Source organism: Kryptolebias marmoratus, linkage group LG4 (assembly GCF_001649575.2).
Source record: "Kryptolebias marmoratus isolate JLee-2015 linkage group LG4, ASM164957v2, whole genome shotgun sequence".
Taxonomy (NCBI): domain Eukaryota; kingdom Metazoa; phylum Chordata; class Actinopteri; order Cyprinodontiformes; family Rivulidae; genus Kryptolebias; species Kryptolebias marmoratus.
The window spans coordinates 12,685,926-12,709,401 of NC_051433.1; the positions used below are offsets into that span (position 1 = coordinate 12,685,926).

The 23,476-nt window shown below is 42.1% G+C and overlaps 3 protein-coding genes across 4 annotated transcripts; 1 reads left to right on the forward strand and 2 right to left on the reverse strand.

Annotated features, from left to right (window-relative positions):
- Positions 1 to 372: 372 nt before the first annotated feature.
- Positions 373 to 10,001, forward strand: rereb (arginine-glutamic acid dipeptide (RE) repeats b). The gene is made up of 17 exons (XM_017408367.3): positions 373 to 566; positions 1,372 to 1,420; positions 2,550 to 2,674; positions 2,877 to 2,976; positions 3,083 to 3,181; positions 3,496 to 3,576; positions 3,685 to 3,838; positions 3,936 to 4,022; positions 4,108 to 4,301; positions 4,488 to 4,610; positions 4,868 to 4,978; positions 5,146 to 6,248; positions 7,348 to 7,564; positions 7,660 to 8,362; positions 8,443 to 8,583; positions 8,657 to 8,831; positions 9,001 to 10,001. Exons 1-17 carry the CDS (start codon positions 541 to 543, stop codon positions 9,032 to 9,034), a joined length of 3,522 nt encoding a protein of 1,173 aa, XP_017263856.1. The 5' UTR covers positions 373 to 540; the 3' UTR covers positions 9,035 to 10,001.
- si:ch211-157b11.14 (uncharacterized protein LOC799552 homolog) lies at positions 9,117 to 15,165 on the reverse strand. Of its 2 annotated transcripts, XM_017408050.3 has the most exons (4): positions 15,066 to 15,165; positions 11,869 to 14,306; positions 11,561 to 11,677; positions 9,117 to 11,237 (listed from the first exon to the last, which is right to left on the reverse strand). In XM_017408050.3, exons 2-4 carry the CDS (start codon positions 14,279 to 14,281, stop codon positions 11,149 to 11,151), a joined length of 2,619 nt encoding a protein of 872 aa, XP_017263539.1. In that variant the 5' UTR covers positions 14,282 to 14,306; positions 15,066 to 15,165; the 3' UTR covers positions 9,117 to 11,148. The 2 variants fall into 2 exon arrangements, with proteins under 2 accessions (XP_017263539.1, XP_017263540.1); XM_017408051.3 differs by lacking the exon at positions 9,117 to 11,237 and having other exon boundaries at positions 11,561 to 11,700.
- Positions 15,166 to 17,530: 2,365 nt separating this feature from the next.
- lg4h1orf159 (linkage group 4 C1orf159 homolog) lies at positions 17,531 to 23,223 on the reverse strand. The gene is made up of 9 exons (XM_017408089.3): positions 22,744 to 23,223; positions 20,481 to 20,561; positions 20,313 to 20,397; positions 19,920 to 20,015; positions 19,761 to 19,817; positions 19,431 to 19,565; positions 19,310 to 19,335; positions 19,178 to 19,202; positions 17,531 to 17,854 (listed from the first exon to the last, which is right to left on the reverse strand). Exons 2-9 carry the CDS (start codon positions 20,550 to 20,552, stop codon positions 17,751 to 17,753), a joined length of 600 nt encoding a protein of 199 aa, XP_017263578.1. The 5' UTR covers positions 20,553 to 20,561; positions 22,744 to 23,223; the 3' UTR covers positions 17,531 to 17,750.
- Positions 23,224 to 23,476: the final 253 nt, after the last annotated feature.

A 23,476-nucleotide genomic window follows, 5' to 3' on the forward strand; every position in this document is an offset into this window, starting at 1 on the left:
ATAAACATTAAAGTAGATGTTTTTAAATAATACTCTGATTTATGGTTCTTCCTAAACTTTAAAATATCCATCTATGTTTGTATTATAACCTAATATTAAACAACGAATAAAACTGCTGCGTTTTTTTTATTGCCAACGATTAGTAACAAGTGCCTGTCAGCCAAAGTGTTGTTAATGTCCGAACAGTGTGATTCACTGTTTGATTCATGGCCGACTGTGCAGCAGCAGCATGAGCCGATGAAGAAGAAGAATTAGAAGATGAAGAAGAAGAAGAAGAATCCGCGGCACATGCTCAGTTATGTGCATCCAGACACATTTGAAGGCTGAGCTGTGGCTGCTGCTGAGGTCATTGCACTGAGGAGAGGAGGAAAAAAAAAAAAAAAGCACCACTACACCGCCTCCATTTTGAATAGCCATGTAATAGGGGATTCGCATAGTTGCTGTGTGTGTGTGCGCGCGCGTGTATGTGTATATGTGTGTGTGTGTCGCCTACTGCGCTGCTGTTAGTGTCAACAAGCCACAACCAAACACCCCGTCGACATGGACGACCTGTTCAGTCCGCGCAGGTAGCTTTATTTACTTCTCACTTACGATGCATTTTACAGACTGTTCGTCCTGAATTCGCCCTTCGGCGTTCACGGCGTCACTTTCGGAGCCGTTCGTTTGTTACAGTCGGGGTGTCAGTGGTCACGAAGTTCGTGTGTGGCTAACTAGCTACGTTGATGTTACCTCGTTAGCAAGCTAGCAGCGCTTGTTGGCAAAACGCCTCCAGTCGCTGCAACGTAACTAACAGTTATTTGTACAAATGTGACCCGTGCCGTGCTAATACACACGAGAATAGTTAACACGTTCAATGGCCCGACTGTTCAGCCCTCTTTGGGGCAGGACGCGCACGTATGTGGCTCGTTGCTAATGTATTTCAACACGCTGCGCATGCTAATCTTGATATTTATTATCGATTGCATACTTTAGCGGAGGTTAACTACGCCGAGCGGGCATTCAGCTGACGTTACTGTCAACCTGTTAAGAGGCACAAACTGTTCCGTAATGGTGACCGTACAAAAAAAAAAAAAAAATTAGCAGCTTATGTATGATTGATTGACAGTGTTTTGCGGCCGCTGTGGAGTCGGGTTTCATTCACGTAATGTAAGAAAAGCGGGGCCGTGATTGGCTGACGGAGGGCGGAGGGGGCGGGACTTTGTGCTGCCTCTGAAATCAGTGCAGTCAGTGGGAAGGAAGCTGCTCTGAGAGGATACTGTCATTCACAGCGCAGTTGAATTTGTTTTCCTCCTCCACGTCTTTACCTGCCAACTGCTATTTGTACTAAAATATACTCTCATGCAATTCATTGGTATGACTCTTTAATTACAGGAGCCTGAACAGCACACAAGGCGAGATAAGAGTTGGACCAAGTCATCAGGTACATTTTGATAAAACTGAAATGGATTTTATCACATTTTTGGGGCCACATCTAATACAAAATCCTAGCATCATCAACAAAATAAGATCATTTAATAATCAGACTGTTAATCTGTGATATTAGCCCAGACAGTACTGTGGAAAAAAGGTTTAAACCACTCATAATTTGTCCATTCTTTGCTTCCAAGGAGCAAAATTGACTTGTAATCTTTTAAAATGGTCTCGATCAATAGTTGTCCAGGCTTTCTGAAGGTCTTTCAAAAAGAATTTTTGAACTTTGGCTACCTTTCTATTCATTATCTATCTCGTCCATAACATTTTTTTTTTGTGCTGTGTGCGTAGAACGATTAAGAAAGAGGACAAATGAAGGACAAAAGAAGAAATATGAGGCCTAAGGAGCTATCTACAGCCAGTGAACAATATCAGAAAGTCAAAAAATATTGAATCAAATGGTGTTTTTGTGACAGCATGCTAGTAACAGAGTACTTAAATACCCAATTTAAAAGAGATTCTTTGCCAAGTTGTCTGTGTCAACACAACTTTGGTTCATTTCTTGAGTTCAGGATCATGTTTAAATTCATAGGTCAGAGTTAAATGGCCTAAAGAAAAAAAAAACCAAAAAGATTATTTTGAAAATAAGCGTAAAACCCCAAAAAGTCTGAAGTCCAAAGAAATACCTTTACAAAGCCTGAAGAAACATCAGTCAAGACCACTTTGAAATATTACAAGAGAGTCTGGCTACTTGGAAGCAAATCATACAGAAATGATGAGCCTTTTGCACAGCGCCGTGTGATCCACAATTATTACAGCGTCAGACACACCAGGCTTACAAGAACTGCAATAATATGGTCAGATAAACACTGTGTGCACATTTTCAATTTAGCACCACAAACTACTCAAACGCATGTGTCTTCAGGCTGTGGTGGCATATTCCACACAAAAAGGAGAACGTCACATGTAAAATAATTTACTGAAACCTAAACAAATGTATGCATTTATTTAATCAGTAAGGAACGTTGTCATGTTTGTTTGTATATTTGTTGTAGAAACTCTCAACAACGTTTCCTTGTTGTGACTCTTAGTTTCACAGTGGCCTTTTTTTTTGTGCATTCTTTAACTGTTTTCTGCAGGCCAAGCTCCCGGAGTTGCAGCCACGGCCTGCGCCTGGTTTACAGACTCAGACGGAGAATGAGGAGCTCATGTGGACGCCCGGAGTCAATGACTGTGACCTTCTTATGTACCTCCGAGCAGCCAGGTCAGTGTTTGCACCGAGTCCCTTTAAACTACTGGCACCTGAATGCATCTTTTTAGACTCCATGGTTAGTTAAAACTGTCACCTCTACTTGTTCTCTTTTTGATCTATCTGAAATGTTACTAAATCAAGATATGTGGTTTTATTATATTTATCGAAGTGTACTGATTTCCTTTTAAAACATACACACGTTGTCATTCTCAAGGAGCATGGCAGCGTTTGCAGGGATGTGTGACGGCGGCTCCACGGAGGACGGTTGTTTAGCAGCTTCCCGTGACGACACCACGCTCAACGCTCTCAACATGGTGTGGCATACAACTTCAGCTGTGTCTTTATTTATAAACGTTGTTGTGAAGCAAAAAGAGGAAAATCTCAGGGTTTTTTTCTTCTCCTCTCTCTCTTCAATTTCAGCTCCACGCGAGCCATTATGATGCAGCGAAAGCTCTCCAGCGTCTAGTCAAAAGGCCATTACCGAAACTTATTGAGAAGTGCTGGTCGGAGGACGATGTGGTGAGACTGATTTGTTGTAACACGGAGACTCAGTCAGTCATTAACAGAATGGAGGAAAGGGTTGGCAAATGTTTTTTGGAGTGGCGCATGGGTTTAACATTAATGTTGATAAACACATTTCTTTATACCAATCACACTTCTCTAATTCTAATTGGCATAATTCAAAGATTTATTAGATTTATTACTTATGTCCTAAGTCTATTTATTTCAGTTATGTCACTTTGATGTTTTGTAGATGACACACTGTTTAATAATAGTAACGAGTTTGCTTTACAACAAAATATAATTATTTTTTTAACCATGTTGTCCAACAGAAACGCTTCATCAAAGGCCTGAGACAATATGGAAAGAATTTTTTCCGCATTCGGAAAGATTTCCTCCCCAGTAAAAAAACCGTAAGTGCATATTTGGTTTGTGCAGGAAGAGCGGATTATAATAATAGGAGGAATTATCTTTTCCATGATAAATATGCATTGTTGTTTTTTTTGTTTTTTTTTTGTCAGGGAGAGCTGATCACTTTTTATTACCACTGGAAGAAGACTCCAGAGGCCGCAGGAACACGAGCTTTTCGACAGCAGCGTCGGCAGCCGTCCTCTCGTAAAGCAAAGACCCGTTCTGCAGCGGCTCCCGTCAGCACGCCATCTCGAAATTATCCAGGTTCTCCTGTTGTTTTACAGAAATGTGACCCTGCGTTTATTACTTGATCAGAAAATATGACGGTCTCAACGTCTAACCTGACATTTTTCTTTCGCAGTTGATGCGAGTTCTGCGAGTGAGGATGATCTGGACAGTGAAGATAGTGAACAAGAAATAAAGAGCTGCGGCCACTGTGGAACAAGAAGTAAGTTTTATTTTATTTAATTTGAAAATGAGGGCTTCGAATGATGTTTTGAAACTTGTACTTAAAGCCATTGTTCTTTTATCAGATTCTAAGGATTGGCACCAGGGTGGGAGAGACAACCCTTTGCTGTGCACCACCTGCCGCACGTATGAAAACAAACACGGATGTCTGCCACCGGCTTCAAAATCTGGGGGCTCTTCGTTTATGTTCAAACCTGTTAAAGCAGAGGAGGAGGTGAACAGCAAACATGGCATGAGGACTCGGCAGAGCAAAGCACCTGTAAGCCCTAAGCTGCACGTTAGTTACACACTCTGTATTTTATTAGTAATTCAAAGATATGTGCCGAGTTTATAGTGAAATCCATTTCATACAGGAGAAACAATTCATTCAATCTGCCATTTTAATCGATCATATTGCTCTTGGTGGTTTTAATAATAAACACTGGTGACTGTTCTGTTTTTAAAGCAAATGTCATCTTTAAGAAGTGGCCTCAGGAGGTTCACAGGCTCCCCGTCCAGCGAGGATCAGCAGCCCTTCACAAGTGGGACTAGACAAGACAAGACCGACTCTTCAAGGAAAACAAATAGGGTATATATACATTATGCACATTGTGTCATTTATAAACATCACAAATACTTTTACCTGCTGGGTCTACAGAGTTTAAAAAAATGCAGCTGAGAACTGATTGTAAGGAGTAGCTGACTTGACTGTGTTTCCTTTTATAGAACTCATTCTGATAAATGAATGTATTCTGATATGCAAATACACACAGAGGAATTTTTTTTTAGAGCAGCAATAGGAGTATAATCTTTGTAAAGTTAACACAAGTGTGTAACTTTGTGCAGCGGATAAAAGAGGAGGTGTCAGCACCAAAGACAACGAAGCGCGTGCGGGAAAGTCCTGCTCTGGAGCCCGACGAGCCTGAAAAAATCACACCTAAAAGGCCCAAGACCCAGGTAAAAGAGCAGCCACAAAATATATTCTTTTGCAAGTTACAGCTTAATCACATGTGAACTTCTTGTTTTGTGTATTGAGAAAACATACTCACTGCTGATTGCTGAAAGAAAAATAATAGTATCTTTCAAGGCTATTTATTATGAATCAGGTTTGTTTGTTCCTCCAGGATCCACCTGGCTCCCGGTCGGAGGGAGAGGGAGAGGAGGAAAGCTCTTCAGAAAGTCGCAGCGCTCAGGATGATGGCAGCGACACCAAAGACATCGATCAGGACAACCGCAGCTCGTCTCCCAGCATTCCCAGCCCTCAGCAGGGCAACGAGAGTGACTCCGACTCTTCCGCGCAGCCGAACGGGATCCCATCAGAGCCCGCTGCCCCGGCTGATACATCTGTCCTGCAGGCCCTCCCCTCTCAGGGCCCTCCCATTACTCCTCAGCCTCCACAAAGCATGCCCTCATCTGTCCCAGCTCAAAGCCCCCCTCCATCCTCTCCTGATCCCCCTCAGTCTGGTCAGCCAGCAGGTTCAAACGGTCGAGCGCAGCCAGCTGCTCAGTCCCTGCTCGGCCCGCGGCCTCCACCAGCAGCACCGGGTCAGGACACTCCTCCCTCTCCTGCATTTCACGTCACACCTCCTCTCAGCTCCACACAGCCGCTGCAGCCGAGTGGCCCACTTTCTCAAACCGCCCAGCGTCCTCTACCCTTTTTTAGGGATGTCCCACAGCCTCCGCTCACTGGCCCCCAAGTCAAGCCTCCTCCCACCACCCCGATTCCTCCTTCGCACAAGCAGCTGCCTCACCAGTCTGCAGCACCTTTCCCCCAGATGCCGTCTAATTTACCCCCTCCTCCTGCTCTAAAGCCCCTCAATTCTCTGCCCAACCAGCATCCTCCAGGTGCCCCTCCTCCTCCACTTCAGCTCATGTCCCACACTCTGCCGGTGCATTCACATCCAGCCCAACTTCCAGTCAACTCCCAGGCGCAGAATCCCGTTGGCAAAAGCACGACTCCTTCCCACCCACCAGTTGCCGCCCCCCTCTCTCACACCTCTATCACGTCCTCCGGCAGTGGCCCCGTCCCGAGCCTGCAGCCGTCTTTGCCAACTCTTCCTCCCAGACCCTCGCCGAACGCAGCCGCAGGCGGAGGATCACAAATTCAGATTAAAGAAGAGCCTCTGGATGAGATGGAAGAGGCCAAGAGCCCACCGTCTCCTCCACGGAGCCCTTCCCCAGAGCCCAGCATCGTCAACATGGCAAGCCATGCCAGCCAGTCAGCACGGTATGTTTGAAGCAGCTGTTATCTCAAGTTACAAAAAGAATCTAGTTTTGAGTCCCTTTTTTTTATTTAAAAAAGTCCTAATTTGGCATCAAAAGGTTTTCCAAAACATTTTTAGACAGCAGAGAAAGAAAACCAGATCTGCTTAAATTAATGCCTCAGTTTAAACAGGAGACAACTAAAACAAGCTGCAAACATGTAGAAGATTTGTTAGCATAAAGGTGTCAAAATTCTGTGAAACACTTATCCCAAAATTTTCTTTCATTTGTGAGCAGCTGTTTGGTTTCCTGAGAAATGTACGTGCTTCTCAAATTTACTCAGAAGAATATAAAGATTATCTCATCAATGAGTCTATAATTTACACCAAGTCTATAGCTTTATTTTCGCTTTTTGTTTCTGAGTGACGGACTAAAACGGTGCTTTGTAAGCAATGGCAGTGAAGTAGTTAGGTGTAGTGACAGCTATTTTTGATGCATTTCAAACAACGTTCAGAGATCATCTTAACTTTTGGTTGAAATGATCTAGTTAAAGAACTAAATTAGTGTTTTCATACACTGATTTAAGAAAGTGTATTAGTGGCTGGTCTAATTCCTGACAAAAACGTTGGGGCTCGCTGTTAAAAAGCTGCACTCGGCCCACCGCATCACTAGTCAGACGTCATGCATCACCTGTTAGCAGCATCAATATTGCGTCTAATGCATCTCACCACAGTGCTTTTTCCAGCTGAAGTCTTTCCTTTTAGCAGCTTTAACAATTTCTTCATCTGCTGTTCTTCTAAGTCATCCTTTAGTTGACTGTATTTATTAAAATCCATCTTTTGTTTTTAGCCTCAGTGTTTTCCCCCATTAGTTTTCGGAGTAGACAATAACTAATCAATAACACTTGGCCGCGTCAGTAACGGTTGAAAGCTCCTGAGTGCGCTGATCTTAATGTTCAGTAAATGTTAAACTTGGTTTGTAAATCTGTTTGTGCACGTATTTACGTGAAGTATGGTTGGGGCTTTTAAATCCAAACAGTTTTTTTGTAAACCATTTAGACTGTAAACTTGAAAGTGACTTAAAAGTGGGTTGAAGGCTTGTTTTTCTAATCTGTATTTTTTCAGGTTTATCAAACACTTGGATCGTGGCTACAATTCATGTGCGAGAACGGATTTTTTCTTCACTCCGCTGTCGTCCTCCAAGCTGGCCAAGAAAAGAGAAGAGGCCATAGAAAGGGCCAGGAGGGAGGCTGAGCTCAGTGCTCGCCAAGAACGTGAAAGGGAGAGAGACCGGGAGAAAGACAGGGAGAGAGACCGCGAAAGGGATGCTGATAGAAACTCTGTAAGCGAAATATTCCCTTCATTTGTGTTTGTTTTTCAAGCATCTTTCAGACAAAACAGTCATAATTCGTCTCCCTTTTGTGTCTTTGCTTTCAGAGAGCCTCCAGCTCCTCCCACGACAGCCGCATAAGTGAGGTGCAAATGGTAGCTCAAGTCCACGGGCGCCCCTCCTTTGAGCCGCCGCCCGCCACTGTAGCAGCCGTGCCACCCTACATCGGTCCAGACACGGCAGCCATGCGCACCCTGAATGACTACGCTCGACCCCACGTTATGTCCCCCACCAACCGCAACCATCCTTTCTACATGTCCCTGAGCGCCGGGGACCCCGTGCTGACCTACCACATGCCTGGCCTGTACACCGCCGAGCCCAGCCTCAGAGAGCGCGAGCTGAGGAACCTCAGAGACCGGGAGCTCCGCGAGAGGATGAAACCAGGCTTCGAGGTGAAACCCCCAGACCTGGAAACGTTGCACCCATCAGCCAACCCCATAGAGCATTTTGCGCGACATGGGGCTTTGGGTCTTCCTCACATACCCGGGCCTTCCCACCCCTTTGTGCCCTTCCATCCCGGCCTGAGTCATCTGGAGCGAGAGAGGCTGGCCCTGGCGGGGCCCCAGCTGCGCCCGGAGCTGACTTACGCCGAGCGGCTCACCGCAGAGCGGCTCCACGCTGAGAGGATGGCATCTGTGGCCACGGATCCGGCTGCTCGGCTGCAGATGCTCAATGTGACGCCTCATCACCACCAACACTCTCATATCCACTCCCACCTGCACCTCCACCAACAGGACCCCCTCGGTCAAGGTGGAGTTCATTTGTCAGCAGTTATTCACCTGAAGCTTTGAAACTTGTCCATACTTACATCCTGTCTCATCCGCACTCAGGTTCAAGCCCTCATCCTCTCGTGGACCCCCTGGCTCCAGGACCTCGTTTGGCCCGGTTCCCCTTCCCCGGTGGTCCGATCCCCAACCCTTTACTCACGGATCTTCCTCACGATCACGAGATGCTGCGCCACCCACTGTTTGGTTTGTAACCTCCTCTCTCACCACAGCTTTTAAGTCCCCTGTGCGCTCATGTCTCCATCTGTGCGTCCCACAGGAGCCGCCTATCCGCGAGAGCTGCAGGGTCCGATTCCTCAGATGTCTGCCTCTCACCAGCTGCAGGCCATGCACGCTCAGTCTGCGGAGCTGCAGAGGATGGCGCTGGAGCAGCAGTGGCTTCATGGGCATCACCTGCACGGAGGCCCTCTGGCAAATCCGGAAGATTATTACAGGTAGTCACACTTTTATAAAAGTTTTTTTTTGTCAGCGATGAATGTAATTGTCTAAGCTAATTATGAGTGGTTAAGTTGTTTCATCACATCAGGGAGTCTAAACTCATGTTAAACTTTAATAAATCACGAGACAGTCTGCTCCACTCATGTCTGTTTCTGTCTTTTGAAGCCGTCTGAAGAAAGAAGGTGACAAGCCATCTTGAGGTGGTGCATTCTCTGACATCTTACTCTAAAAATCAATACTGTGTACTTTTGAAGCTGTAAGAGACTATTTTGTGTGTCCTATTTTCATTTGTGTTCATATATTTTAGAGAAATATTTGTGAAACTTAATGTGCATTCCTTGTTCAGCACTTCATGAAACTGTCAAAGTCTGTCTGAGATTTTCCTATCGCTTAAGAAGTTACTTTTATCGAGATGATGATGAACTATCTCACCAACCGAGGTGAGCTTTAAACTCAAGTTTTCTCTAAGCTGTTTGAACTGTTTCATATGCAGTCGTGTAAATTTGCTAAAGGATATGAAATCAGACCGACTTTGGAGTTACTGTAACTTTAAATATTGCTATCATTTCTTATAGAGTTCCTTGTACAGAATGATGTTTAAACATGTGTGTGGATGATAGTAGCATGACTCCCTTTTACAAAAAAAAACCCCAACAACCTAGAGTAGCAAGTTGCATTGTGTTGTTAGGCTTTGAAAGCATAGTAAAGGTCGGATTTACTCCTAAATCTGACATTTGTTTAAATCCTAAAGTTTTATATATCAAGATATCTTTACACAGTATATCCGAAGCTTTTATTTGCTCCCTTTCAGGATGTTCCATTGTAAATATTTCATATTCGCAGTATACTATATGATTACCGTTGATATATCAGTAGATGTAAACACTTGACCCTCGAGTCAGCATGAGAACTATAAAATCTTAAGCTAAAAACAGCATATAGTATTATAAGGTGTGATAAATAATTGAACCATGATGTGTTTGTTTGTCTGCTAACAGAAAGTTTTATTAGAGAATTGTATTTACAGTGTTTTGATTAAAACAAGCCAATTGGATAGAAACTAAATCTTCATTTTAAAAAAGGTATTGCCTAAATTCAGTATTTATGTGATATAATATCAACCTGTATCCATGCCATATTTATTTCAATAAATATTTCTGCAATAACACCTTTTAATCTCTTCACTTTCTAAAGAGAAGACCTAAGCTGGCTTGTAAATACAAACTAAGCATGAAAATACGGGTATGAGAAGATTCATAAACTGGCAAATATGTCTTTACAAAAGCATATTTGTTTTATAGTTGGATATAAATATGGTCTCTCAGCTTTAATTTGAAGCTGAGAAGCCATTTGACCACTTAATGGTTCAGATGTATTCTAGTAAGATCAATCAAAGACAACAGGATTTCCTTAATGAAAATTTAAAATATCTCAAATTTTGATCAAGAAACCAAGTACCGGTTCTATATTTCCAGGCTGTAATGAGTGCACTGATTGGATATTATTTGTGTGGATTCCTACACTTCATAATTTAAACAGAGAAGTCCCATTTGTGGTTTTATTGCAGTAAGTCACAGATCACACACTCATTGGCAGCTGAGTCCTGTTTAACAAGAGGTTTAAAGAGACCACAGTCCCGTTGTTTCATATTTACACAATTTTTGTACAAAAGCAATAAAAGATGAGACCGTACCAGCAAATGAAAATGTCCCTTTTGACATTTTTGCATGTAGTCAGAGCTGCTCCTGGAAAAAAAAAAAACTCCTTTCCTGCTTTACAACAAAGTCGAGTTCTTTGAGTTTACACCATCTTTAGACAAGTTCTTCTAACATGAGGGCTGCAACTCTGACATTACATCCAGACATAAATACAAGAGACTTTGATGCAGGTGATGTAAGAATTTATTTTGTATCCTATTTTTTATCTCCTATTTGACGGCAGACATTTTGACTTTAAAGACCGCAACCTCGCCTGCTGGTTCTGTTTTGGTTTTAATGGAAACCTTTTGACTGCATACATCTGCAGGACTTTTACTTTTACATCATCTTTCCTCACGACCTTCATCTCCACGCCTTTTCTTTCTTGTATTTAGCTCATTTCAAAGATGTTCCTCGTACACGCTTACATCTGAAAACGGGCTCTGTGTGACTGCAGCTGAAACATAAAACTATATTTGAACCTCAGCAACATATACAGTATTTTTTTTTTTAAAGTCAGGTTCTAATAAAACAACAACTGTACTTTTACATTATGGTCCATTTACCAATGAGCTACAAGTACAAATATTAGGAATTTTCTTCTTCGGTGTTGGTGTCACCTCTCGTGTTGGGGAGGACTCTTCTTCTTCATGTACTGCCGCAGGTACTGGATGGCTGACAGGGCGCTCACATTGGCGAGTAGGGCTGAAGAAATTTTAATAAACGACACCTTGAATTAGAGATCAAATCAACAGATTGTGCTTTCCATGTCAAAACTACTTAAAGTTCCTGAAAACTGTGATCTCAGGGGTTATTAATTTGTAATTTCCAGTAAAAAAACAACAACAGAACACTAAAAAGCACCAAGTTTGGGCCCGACTAGGTAAAGCTTTAGTTATAGCAGATTTATGCCACACGCTGAGGACTAAAAGTAAGAAAATTAAATAAAAGAAAAAATGTTCATGGCAGTTACTAATATTTTCTATTAATATTATTAAATTAAATGAAATATAGGAGACATTTCCTACCTGCTTTCCAGGTGTCTGCAGCCTCTGGATCAGAGGATCTGAGCACCCAGGAGGCAAAGGCGATGCAGACTAAGCACATATCTGACTGCTTCACTGTGGAGAACATGCCGTCTCGCGCTGTTAAAGATAAAATAAGAAAGCTGTGATAAAAAAAAACAAAAAGAAAAGAAAACGCAGTAATATGTAAGTAAGAAATTACAGTAAAATGAATCACTCACATCAGATGCAGACACTGATAATATTAATGTTTTATTATAAAACAATAAACATGTCCATTGCAGGTTTTTCTTCTAAGCCCTCACACTTACCTGTCCTCCACATAGTTTCCCGTTGCTCCTCCAGCCGTCTGAACACCTGAGATGAATCTGGGCCGACCTTTCCCTCGCCGAGCGCTCTGACCGTCGGGTTCTCTCTTCTGATCTGAATCTCCTCACCGTCAGCTGGAAACACCCAGACGCCGGACCCTCTGCAGCAGAAGCCGCCCTTGTCCAGGAAGTGGATTTTCCTTATCGGCAGCCAACCTTTCCAGCGGTGAGCTCCACTCACATCTGCTGCTGCTGCTGCTGCTGAGGATTCACGTGGGTCGGCTCCGATAAGTGAGTGAGACACAACTCTGATTGGGGAGATTTCCTCGTCTCTCTCCCAGTTCGCTCTCAGGAACACACGGTGCTGCTTTGGGAACGGGAGCTCTTCTCTGATGGTTGGGTTAGAGCAGGAGAAAATAGGGACGGGTTGCTCCACGCTGGCCTGGGGAGAAAAGGATGATGCGAGCGCGGAGTTTAAGTCCCGAGCCACAAAGATCTCCTCTGGATTATAAACGATGACGCTCCCTGACTCTGTGTTGGCTTCAGACCCTGTGAGAAAGCATTCAACGACCTCCGGGAAAGACATCTGGTGGTGTGCATCCAGTAAGTCTGTGTGGGATAAAAAATAAGTTGGATTGAGGCACCGGTGCCTGCTGGGGGACAGTCCACTCTTGCCATGACTGAGTAAAGGCAGGATAGACAAATCCTCTGTGTTGAAAGGCTGCACGTTGTACATTTTTCTTGGCCACAAGGTCAAAGTCTGGGTCTCCTGATGGTCAAAACATTGTCCTGAAATGTCTTCTATAGGGACAGGTGTCTCCCTCCCTTCAGAGCTTGAGGAGTCATCCTCATGTGATAAGTCAGAGGAAGCACCAACAAAATGCCAGTAGTCTTCCTCAAAATCTGAGGTCAGAAGCTTGCAGCTGCGGCAATCTGATCTGGACTCCTCGGGTTGTGTGAAGTAGTCCGAGTCCGCGGCGTCAGATGTGTCCATCAGGCTGCTGTCGGACAGACTGCAGTCAGCAGCGTCCACCGGCGGCCTGAGGTTCAATGGATTTGGCATTGCGTTCTCTTGTTCTGGCTCGGAAGGCGAGCAGCTTCCATTCCTGACCTGCAAAATGTCATTTATCGTCAGTTTTTTCATTTCATCCCAATAGGCAGAAATGGCATAGACGGGTTTCGTTTGCCCTGCAGCTTGTGTGTACGTTTCCGGGCTGTCGGCTGGTAGAGGTAAATCAGGACTAAGCTGATCCTCCTGGGAGCAAGCAGATGCTGAGGTGCTGTTTGCAACCGTTCGGGCCTCAGAAAGATCGGGGCGCGTGTCGTCTTCGCACGTGGAGCTGTCACCTGGCATCCCTGCGGCTGTTTGGCGCGGTGGAGATACGATGGAGGGACAGTCACAGTTCGCAGCGGCGGCAGACTGCGGCGACACCTGCCCGCCGTGGGCTCGACGAGTTCCGGTGTTCTCAGCCACGCCGTCACGCGTCAGAGATAAAGAGCACTGGAAGTGGAGGCCCTTCTGAAGGCGATGCTGAGCTTCCTGCACCGATTCAGCAGCTGACAAACGGCCCTCAGAGTCACAGCTGGGAACAGAAAGCAACTCGTCATCATCTTCAGGCACTCGATTGAGAGATTTGACTGTGTGGGCCAGATCCACCTTCATTTCATCACTTGGATACTGTCTTAGTCCTACACTTTGATTTGATTCCCTTGCTCTTCCTTGCTCAGATTCTTGGTGGTTGTCGTTTGTTTTTGCACCACCTGAGCCCTCCGGCCTGCCGAGGACTCCATGAAGGAGCCCATGATGGCCTCCTTCATGGGCTTTTTTTGGTTTGCGTTTTTTTTTCCCAGAGGTATAGCGTCCTCTCCACCGTGCCACATTGTCATTCACAGTCACGAACCATCGCTCCTTCTCTGCTCCCTCTGCAGCCTCGGGCTCACTCAGCCCTGCTCGGCTGTAGGAAAGGAGGTCAGTCTCCCCGGCGGATCGGAGGTCGCTCGCTGTTTGCACGTCTCCGTCTTGTGTCAGTGTTTTTGCCTGCTCATTTTGTGGTTCCTTGTGTGGTGTGTTTGTGTCGCTGCCTCTTATCTCCTCAGTTATTTCCCGTTCAGTCTCTTGGGTGATGGCGTTTCTTCCAGGACCGTGGACACACATTTCTCCCTGTTTAGGGCTCATTGCAGCATCGTCCTCTGGACCTTGGGCGCCACTTTGATTTGACCGCTCTGGTAACTTTGTATAGCTGTTTCCATCAGGGCTCCTCTGTGTCTCCTGCTGGTCCGGGTCCCCCGAGTCGCTGAGATCGGAGTCGTCAAGGCAGGCGAGCGAAGGCCACAGCAGGTCACACTCCTCGCTCTCGTCGCAGAAGCTGCTCCAGTCGTTTTCCGCGATGCGAATGCTGTGATCGAAATCATCCATCGTGACGCCTCACATACTCTTTAATCTGCAACAGAAGGACACTTAACTCAGACCGAGGCAGGTTTTCACGGATGATAGGCTCGTGTTTCTATCCACACACGGGATCCGAGGTGAGTTATGTTCGTTCGACGCATTCAAGCTAAATTTAGAGCCGTGACTGAAGCCTGTCATTGGTTGTTATCGCCTGCCACCTGGAAACATTCGTGCAGAGAGCAAACCTTTTAAACAGATCAAACTCTGACAGACTTCAGAGCACCGCGGTCACAAGCAGGACCCTAAAATACCCGCCGCCAGAAAACAAGCTACATGATCCGTCCTGGAGAGACCAGCCGTCACGTGTCAGAGACTGATATCACTTTAACAAACACACACACCAGGTAAATACAGAAATAACACCAAATATTTATACATATCTTATCTCTGACATAGCTACAAAATGAATTCATAAAATAATTGTACATTTTCACTATAATTACTGACTTTAGCTACAAATTATCTGATTTCTGCTGTTTTGTCCTTTCAGTGTTTTTGTTTACTTTAATCTGTTTGTTTCCTTTTTTAACAAGAAGATGCACAGAATCATCACCTGACCTCATCCCCTCTACACATGACAGTAAAACCTGAAACTGAAGTGCATTTAGGATTGACTCTTGATCCGTATGAAAAATAAAACTGATTAAACTTTTTTCAAAGTCATTAAAAGTCTTATTATTTAAAAATAAGACTAGGGTTCTCATTCTTGAACTTGTGTTCCAAAAGTAATAAAAAAAAGAAGAGAGCCTACCTGCTGCAGAGACAAATCTGAAAGTCCACAAACTGTTGTCCTGCAGGATCTTTTAACCCTGATGTCCATCTGTCCTTGTCTCTGTCCCTCTGGTCCTGGCACTCAGAGGTTATAAATAGAGCTGGACTTCCTGTCATATGGAGCGTCCCTCCTTTCCCACGTCTTAGTTCCCCATTAAAAATATTAATAATAATAACACATTATAACATAATAGAGGTCTAGGAACAGTTAAAAACCTGCTCCTATTATTCATATTGCAATCAGTTTTTTTTAAACTAAAACTTTAAATTTCCACCCAAATTAAGTATTTTTAATTGAATTTATGTTGAAACCTAATTAATAAATACACCTTAATTTATTTATTATCAATACAATAAAGAACTTTTCTATTTCTGATGTTTAATTTTTAAGGTAAAAGTTTGAAGAGAAAAAACATGAAGGCTGATGATATCTTGAAAGTTAGAATCCAAAAATAAACTAGTTTGAAGTCTGAACACATCCCACATACAAAACAACCTTTTAATTAAACTGTCTATCAATATATGTTAATGTTGACATAATACAATGGAGGCCAGATATTTCGATTTTTTTTAATAATCGATGTGTATTTCTTTTCTGATTTGAGGGCCATCTTAAAGAGTCACGCAGGTTGCAAACATGAACTTGTGTCTCCATTTATTACAAACCATATATACTGTGTGACAAATTAAGAGTTACTATAATCTTTAAGATAAATGCTGAATTTACGTTTAGGCTTGAAATACAAAGCTTTAGTCTTTAACAGACTATCAGCTTGGCTAGTGGAAATACAAGCTATAGAAACATATTTTTTCCAATATCTTTGACTACTAAATAACAAAAAACAAACTATTATATAAAGACTCTTTGATTGCTGTTGTTTTCAATAACTGAGTTTACTTTAAAAAGCAAATAAAAGCACATTTTACAGAAAGTGCTATAAAACTGATTCATGAGCGTCAATGTCGTTATCGGTGGTGAAGATGATTAAAAAACATAATTAAAAAGATTAAAATCACTACAAAACTGTTGTTTTTTGTTAATAATAAACACTTAATTATTACAGTACAAAATAAAAACAACCACCTGATTGTGGAAAGGTGCTTTATTTCTGTAAATATTACCAACATCTTCTGAGCTTTCTTCATGGCACTAAAACAACAATATTATAGATAATTACAAAACCAGTATAAAACAATATGTACACGGATCCGGCTCGTCTATATCAGTAAACACACGAAGCAAAACAAGACGACGAGGAATGATTGCTGACGTTCGCTTCAGATGGCTGAAAATGGCATTTTATAGGCTTAGTGTTGTCAAAATGCCAAAAACAAAAACGTACAAAAAAATGTAGCAAATCAAACTCTGAAGGATTGTAGGTCGATTAAAGGCCACGGGATATTACGTCGTCATTAAAAGGCTGCTGCTGAGTGGCATGGTGATGATGCGGAAACACTAAGAGCCGTTTTCTTCAGACGTTTGGCAAAAAAGTATTCGTCGAATATAAGATTATATTACGTAGACAAACATCCCACTTGTTCTGATTATATCTGAAAACAACGTTCATCGTTAGCTGGAGGCCTCAGATTAATAAAGTGCACAAAGATTCTCCAAGTTTCTCCAAAACATGTCAGGAGTTCAAAACAAACGTTTAGTTGGTTTAAAAAGATGACAAAATCATAACATTCCTTACAAATAAACAGCAACTTATCGAGACTTTCATGATGGAGTGAGTCTACCTGTGGGTTTGATTCACGACGCGTATAATGTGTTTGATACATTCACCTCGGATGGTTACAAAAAATAATAAATACAGTGGCAGGAATAAAACGACACGATCACAAATATTAATCAGTAGTGTTTGCAGGAACTCATCATGATGTTCAGGTCCAGCAGAAGGTACATTACTTATTCTGTTGGCCTTATTCGAAGCAGTAAAACTCAGTGCACAGTTACAAACAACAAAATAAATAGTAAACATTCTTATTAGAGAATCAAAATGAAACTTGGCTGTTTCTTCCACAGAAATCACTGCTGCTGGACCTGCCTTTGCTTTTCGGGAAATTAAATATCTTAAAATGTGCAAAATCCTTTAAATCTGATGACTCGGCAGCAGATGTTCACTGGTACGGAAGGTTTCGCTCATTTCCAAGCAGGAAACTCTGAACTATATGAAGCATTTGAACAAAAAGTTAAACCCCGATCAACTAAAACAGTTAATCAGAAACTTCAAACTGACATGTCTTATTCCACATGCCCATTTTGGCACTTTCCTTATTGCAGGGATCTTAAAAAGGAGCTGAATTAAAATGGCTGGAACTAATTTGGTGAATAAAAGGTTGTAACAGTGTATTCACTAAAATCGAAGTGATCCTGAGAAACTCACTTACACTAAAAAAAAAGAAAAAAAAAGCAAACTAAAGTTTTCCAGTGAACTTAGAGCATTAAAAAGACTGTTACAGATGGCTTTTTTTTTTTTTTTGGCAAATTCCTAATATTCTTATTATTAAAAAGACAAACAACATCGACCCTGGTGAGATGAAGGCAGAAGCAGCAGCTGTGGCTAAATTTGGCCAAAGTTTCCAAGGTCAGCTGGTCCTCCTTCATGCCTCTGACCGTCCGTCCTGAGCTTTCCCTCCTACCTGAAGCAAATCGCTCCTCTCCCTACGCACTGTGCACCTGAGTCGTGGCTGATGTGGGGACTGTGGCACTGTTCAGCGTCGATGTTGCAGAGGGCCGCTCCCTTCTGACATACCTCGGCTTCCTCACTGCAGGAGGCGAACAAAAGGAAGCGCATGTAACAAGTAGAGACGTGCACTGGAATTACTGTCAACCGGCGCTGTGCAAACAGACACTGTATACAAGCTTTTTAAGGGAAATTCCTCTTTTTTTGAGTAAGTGTGAAAAATATATGAGCAGTTGGTATCTTGGCTAACACACAGAGTGCTTTCTGTCCGGCTAATCAGAGGAACTGTGAAACTAACTAACCAAGCAAACTAGTGTTTTTAGAGGTGTACTACAAAGTGAGATTATTAGTTTAGGCTCTCTGAGTCGTTTGTTACCATGGTAACAAAGGCTAAACTCATAAGCAGGTTGAGTTTGGAGTTTCGGTTTAAACTGTAAGAAGCTCCACCCGTTCTCTGAGTCTTTTTCTGATGAAATACCAAATAAAGACAAACCTGACTGAAACAACATTTATATCCCATCAGTCTCAAGTATTAAACACTGATACTGTGTGTGATGTCATCAGTTTAAAAGTCAATTAAAGTTGAATACATTTCAGATCATTGAACCAGTAACTATAAAAACATTTATCTAATCTAATCTGACAGTCAGTAGACTGTATTTCAACATCAGTTACACTTTAGCATTTTATTTGCCAAACCAAACATGTTAAATCTCCATAAACGCAGCTGACGATGTATTTTAAACATGTTGGTTTTAGATTTAGCCTGGAAAACGAGTCGAGCATTTATGATTCTGTCTGCTCTATGTACTGATCACAATCTAAACATCAAACATGTATGAACTTATTTACACAACTTAAATTGTAGCATTATCCACTAAAGACTTTTCTTTATTTCCATTTATGCAACCTGTGTGTTGTGTGGAAGAAATGTCAAATGATGCACAGAGTCTAAAAGGAAAAGCTTGGATTATTAAAGAAGGATCAGAACCACAGTAGCAGCCATTATCTCTGAGAGGAGTTTGAGGTTTTGTTGAGCCGGCTTGTACAGAAAAAGCCCCATTTGTTGAAGCTGCTCTGTAGTGTCGTGCAACTCAAACCTCAACGCTTTATCGAAGTCCAAGTAAATAAAATTAATAAAATATTGTGAATTTTTTTGCACTTTGGTACTTCAGCAGAGAACTCAGATAATTATTTGATGGGGGTAACACACTGCTCATAAATGATTCATGCAGGCCTGGTTAAAAAAATAAAATAAAATCTGTTTCTTTAAGGGCTGCAACAGATACACCGTGCTCATCTGCAACAATGTCAAAAACATCATTGCTCAACAGTTTTGCATAATAATGAAACCTGTTCAGCAAGAGCCCAAACAGGTCTCATACAGACAGTGCTGCTGTCTTACCTGACGAGGAGGGAATCATAACCGCCTAGAAGGAAAAAAACAAACAACAAAAGAGTGTGAAGTATCCTCTGTAATGCTTCAAATACTCCTTGTTGTTTGATCAACTGTAAAGCAACAATAAAACAGACTTACTGTCTCACTTGGTTGAAATATGAAGGCTGTAAAGGGACACGAGAGATGTACGTGTTCAGAAAGCTGTAACTTTGTTTTTGTTCCTGCTCATTTGAGTGTATCAGAACCACACGGAGCTCACCCTTGTTGCGGCGATAGAAAAAGCCCGGCAGCCTGTTGGAGCGTTTGAGGTAGAAAAAGGAGGCGACGGCGAGGATGAGGAACAGGCTGATCAGCAGAGTTCCCAGGAGGAGAGAAGCGGCTACACCCGCGCCTCCTGCAGCAAAACAAAACAAAGCAAAAAAAAATGGAGACGACATCATCCCTCTGACAGATATAGTGACCATTCATGCCACAGAAAGTTGACTTTTCACTAACAGTGTGCGAGTTTTTTCTCAAATAATTCAGACAGAAACATTATAGTGAAGCTGGAGACAAAAAAAAACTACTTTAACACGTCCATTCCTCTTACCTATTTTAGGAATGACAGTAGTTACTGTTGTGTGATTTTTACGCTCCAATGTGTAGTCTGCAAGGCACGAAGCAATCGGAGTTAAGAAAGAAGGCCACAGATCGTCCGATCAGATTATTTCTATTTAAACACACTTGGTGAGGAGTTAAAAAGCCTTACTGTAGGCGCAGACGGTTATGTTCTCCAAGTCCACAGCTGCTGCGTCACAGAATATACAGACGGTGTTGTTGTTCTCCAGGACACGAACGAAGCAACCTGAGGGATCCGAGAGAAGGGTTTATTTCACACTGCTGGCTTTTCTTTTTCATTTTTATGTCACTTCATAAATTAAATGTTCATTTTGTCTAGCAATTGTAACTTCATAGTAAAATAAATTACAATAAAATCGTCACATTTCCCATTATCAAAGGAAAAAAACTTTTTAATTTCCATGCTACTTCTGTAATGATTTTGATGCTTTTATGTTCACATGAAGCACGTTCTTTTATTGCGTTTTCATGCTGGCGACCCATTATTAACCATGTCATAAAGGTTCTAATCATATTGCGTTACCTGGCTCACAGTGAGTGTCATTTGAGCAGGAACTGTTCACTTTCTGTCTCTCTCCACAGCACTCGAGTGAGTTCTGATGCAGGGCCTGCAGGCGGAGGGACAGGTGTGAATTTACGGAGCTGCGGAACCTGAACAAAGCAGGCACGCGGAGTATCGTCCATTCTTTACCTTTGTTACGGGTGTTTCAGGTCTGATAAGGATTACTGTGGCAGCCAAGACCAAAAGGAATGACAAACCCATACTGGAGACCTTGAAGAAGAAACACAAGTGAATTAGATACACATCAACAGGACGAAACTTTACCCACAGGAGAGTTCTAAGTATCCTAACAATACTTTAAGATAAATGCAAATACAATCCAGGGCATTCTGTGTCTAGAAGAGTTGTTTTAAAAAATGAATCAGATATATGGCTGTGTCTAAAATGTGGTTTTACTCCAGACCTACACACAAAAACTCCTGCAAACAATCAACAACGTCTTAATTATTCAGAATTCCTGGTTTTGAACGAACAGCCTCAGGGCAGCTGCTGAAGTCAGGACTCGAGCTTCCAAAACACAACTTATCATCTTTTACAACAACTATCTTGCTGACTTTTTGTGTTTTCCTGCTTGTTTTGTCAACAAGCCCAGAACTGCTGACCTTTATCGGGTGTCGTCATTGTTTTATCAATGATTGCAAAGCATTCTTGGCTCCGAGGTGCTGCAGTAAATCTGCCTTTAACTACAAGATTCCCTTCCTCATACCCAGGTGACACGAGGTTTTGCTGAATGTGCAGTACCTTCTTTCAAAGCATTGTGCATTTTGGTCCAAATATTTAGTCTCATCTACCCACAGAACACTGACAGACGAGTGACGTGGCATGTCAATGTGGCCTTTTACATAATTTGAAGGTTGTGTTTGGACTTCTTTCTTTCGAATTTTTCGATATATCCTAATTTTCCGGCAAGGCTCTCTCCAAGTCCTGCAGTTTAAGTTAATGGGATCTAATGGCTCACAGAACCAATCTTTATTGAGAACCCTTCCATCCGATCTCCTCTGCAACACCTGGCAGGTTTTCGGAGAAACTGTTAGCACAAATACTCACAGATTGTTCTCAACAAGAAGAGCATTAACTACTCGGAAGGTTTATGAAGCCATGACACATCCTGTTTGTGTTTCCTAAGTTTTATCTGAATGTGGGCCTTTATTCAGATGAGGGTCAAACCATTGCATGGAGTAATCTACGAAGGAATCAATTATAACTTTTTAAAAAACTGGGCAAGAATTTAATGAATTATTACAAAGCTTCAGCACTGTGCACAAGTTGGTTCTCTATATTTTACTCCCAAAGAGCCAGACTTTCTTGTATTCTTTTAAAATGTCTTTAGTGTTATTGTTCAGGCTTCATGCAGGTCTTTCAAGGGATGTATTTGAACTTTGGTGGCCTTTTCTACTCATTTTCAGAGGATCTTTTAAGCGCCTTAACACTAATGTAGGAACAATACAGGCATGAAAAGGAACCACATAACAGACACCTTAACAAGGAATCAATTGTGAATTGAATCTGTGGGGCCGTTGTCACCAGCAGTCTGCTGCAAACACACAATTTATTCCCATTTATTTAGTTAAATCTGTGAAAAATACCAAAGATAACCCAGTCTGACGGACATAAAAGTAGTATTTTCGCTCCAGAAGAAGGAATTCCAAAAGAGCCACCAGCTAAAAACCTATCATACGGTATCTCTCAGGTCCTGTGTCAGGTCTTTGCAAGATTTAGTCCTCATTTCTTAAAACACACGTGACACAATAAAGTATCGTGCTCAGGTGAGGATAAAATCAGGTTTTTTTTTAAAAAGCAGCAAAATCCAAGGAAAACACTCCAGGAAGCCTGCAGAAATACAGATCTGAACCTCTTACAGAGAGTCTGGCTGCTTGGAAGCAAAATGTAAAGAAATCAGGACTTGTCCAAAACTTCTGGACATCACTGTTTGCCACTTGTGTTTGTTTTGGTTTCACAAGGATACAGCAATATGACTAACTTCAATTTAAGGTGTAGACCAGTTTACAGTTTAGGTTAAATTGTCACTCAGTGAATGATTCACCATTTCAGTCATCTACACACACATCTATCTTACAAATTATTTTAAAAAAAAGCACTTTATTTGCTGGTGATGGCACAGAGGCGATGCAAACAGGAGAGCAGCTTAGCTAATAATAAGCTGCTGCTGTTAGCTTCTCTATTGATACAAGGCGTGGAGCTAGCTAGCACCTGTCCTGGGATGAAGTAATAACCTGAAAGTAGCAGCTGACAGAGATAAAAAAACAAAACAAAACACTGAGGCTAGCGTCGAAGAGGCAGACCTGCTGCTGTGTTTGATAGATATGACCACAGATGAGCAGCTGCCCAATGAATGTTATGTGAAAGACAAAAATGAAAAAAGTTAACTCACCAACCATACACTTGTGTTTCCCCCGACCAAACTCCGGTGTGTATTTCAACAACCAGCAGGTCTGTTCTGCCACAAATGTGTCTCCACACAGCCACGTAACGTTTTCTGACAGATTTATCATAAAATCACCTCTGCAGCTCCTGCAGTTCTGTCACAAAACCCGATAATTGCTCCCCTCGTAGCTTCTTGCTTTAGATTACCGAGCACACTTCCGGTTACGCATTTCAAAATAAAGTCAGGGGACTGCCTACTGTTTACATATTTTTTCCTCTTTTCTTGTCCTCATTGTGAGCAAACTAATAGACGGGTGGAAAGATATAACTAAGAATAGAGTTCAGTCAAGCTTTGTTAGTTTCCATTGAAAATCGTTTTCTTTTTAAAGTCAGAAACATTCAAGGGATTTGAACTATCGATGTTCTTAATGTAAAATAAGTATACATCACAGTAATAATAGTTTTGTCTGAGTTTTTGTTTTGACCCAATATGGTGGTACTTCCTCTGGATGACAGTTAGAGTTACATTTTTGTATTACTAGTCACAAAAAGTAAGACCCTAAGTCAGCACTTACAAACAGTATGACACCCTGTCTTGTATTTAAGGTTGGCTGGAAAAAGTCACTTCAGATTAAGGCTCTAAACAGAATTTGCCTATTTTAGTTTAGTAAAATATCAACCAATTATTTAAGTTTGACTTAAAGAGAATAATTAATTGAATGTGGAGCAGCTGCGCCTTT

Bases quoted from the DNA above. Each gene is read 5' to 3' on its own strand.
- rereb (XM_017408367.3), top strand. From the start codon at position 541: ATGGACGACCTGTTCAGTCCGCGCAG. The intron at 4,611-4,867 runs GTATATATACAT...AACTTTGTGCAG, and splicing joins CTTCAAGGAAAACAAATAGG to CGGATAAAAGAGGAGGTGTC. The intron at 4,979-5,145 runs GTAAAAGAGCAG...TTGTTCCTCCAG, and splicing joins CTAAAAGGCCCAAGACCCAG to GATCCACCTGGCTCCCGGTC.
- si:ch211-157b11.14 (XM_017408050.3), bottom strand. From the start codon at position 14,281: ATGGATGATTTCGATCACAGCATTCGCATCGCGGAAAACGACTGGAGC. The intron at 11,678-11,868 runs GTAAGTGTGAGG...TATCTTTAACAG, and splicing joins GGAAACTATGTGGAGGACAG to CGCGAGACGGCATGTTCTCC. The intron at 11,238-11,560 runs GTAGGAAATGTC...AAATTTCTTCAG, and splicing joins TGCAGACACCTGGAAAGCAG to CCCTACTCGCCAATGTGAGC.
- lg4h1orf159 (XM_017408089.3), bottom strand. From the start codon at position 20,552: ATGGGTTTGTCATTCCTTTTGGTCTTGGCTGCCACAGTAATCCTTATC. The intron at 20,398-20,480 runs GTAAAGAATGGA...CTCCGCCTGCAG, and splicing joins CTGAAACACCCGTAACAAAG to GCCCTGCATCAGAACTCACT. The intron at 20,016-20,312 runs GTAACGCAATAT...CGGATCCCTCAG, and splicing joins TGACACTCACTGTGAGCCAG to GTTGCTTCGTTCGTGTCCTG.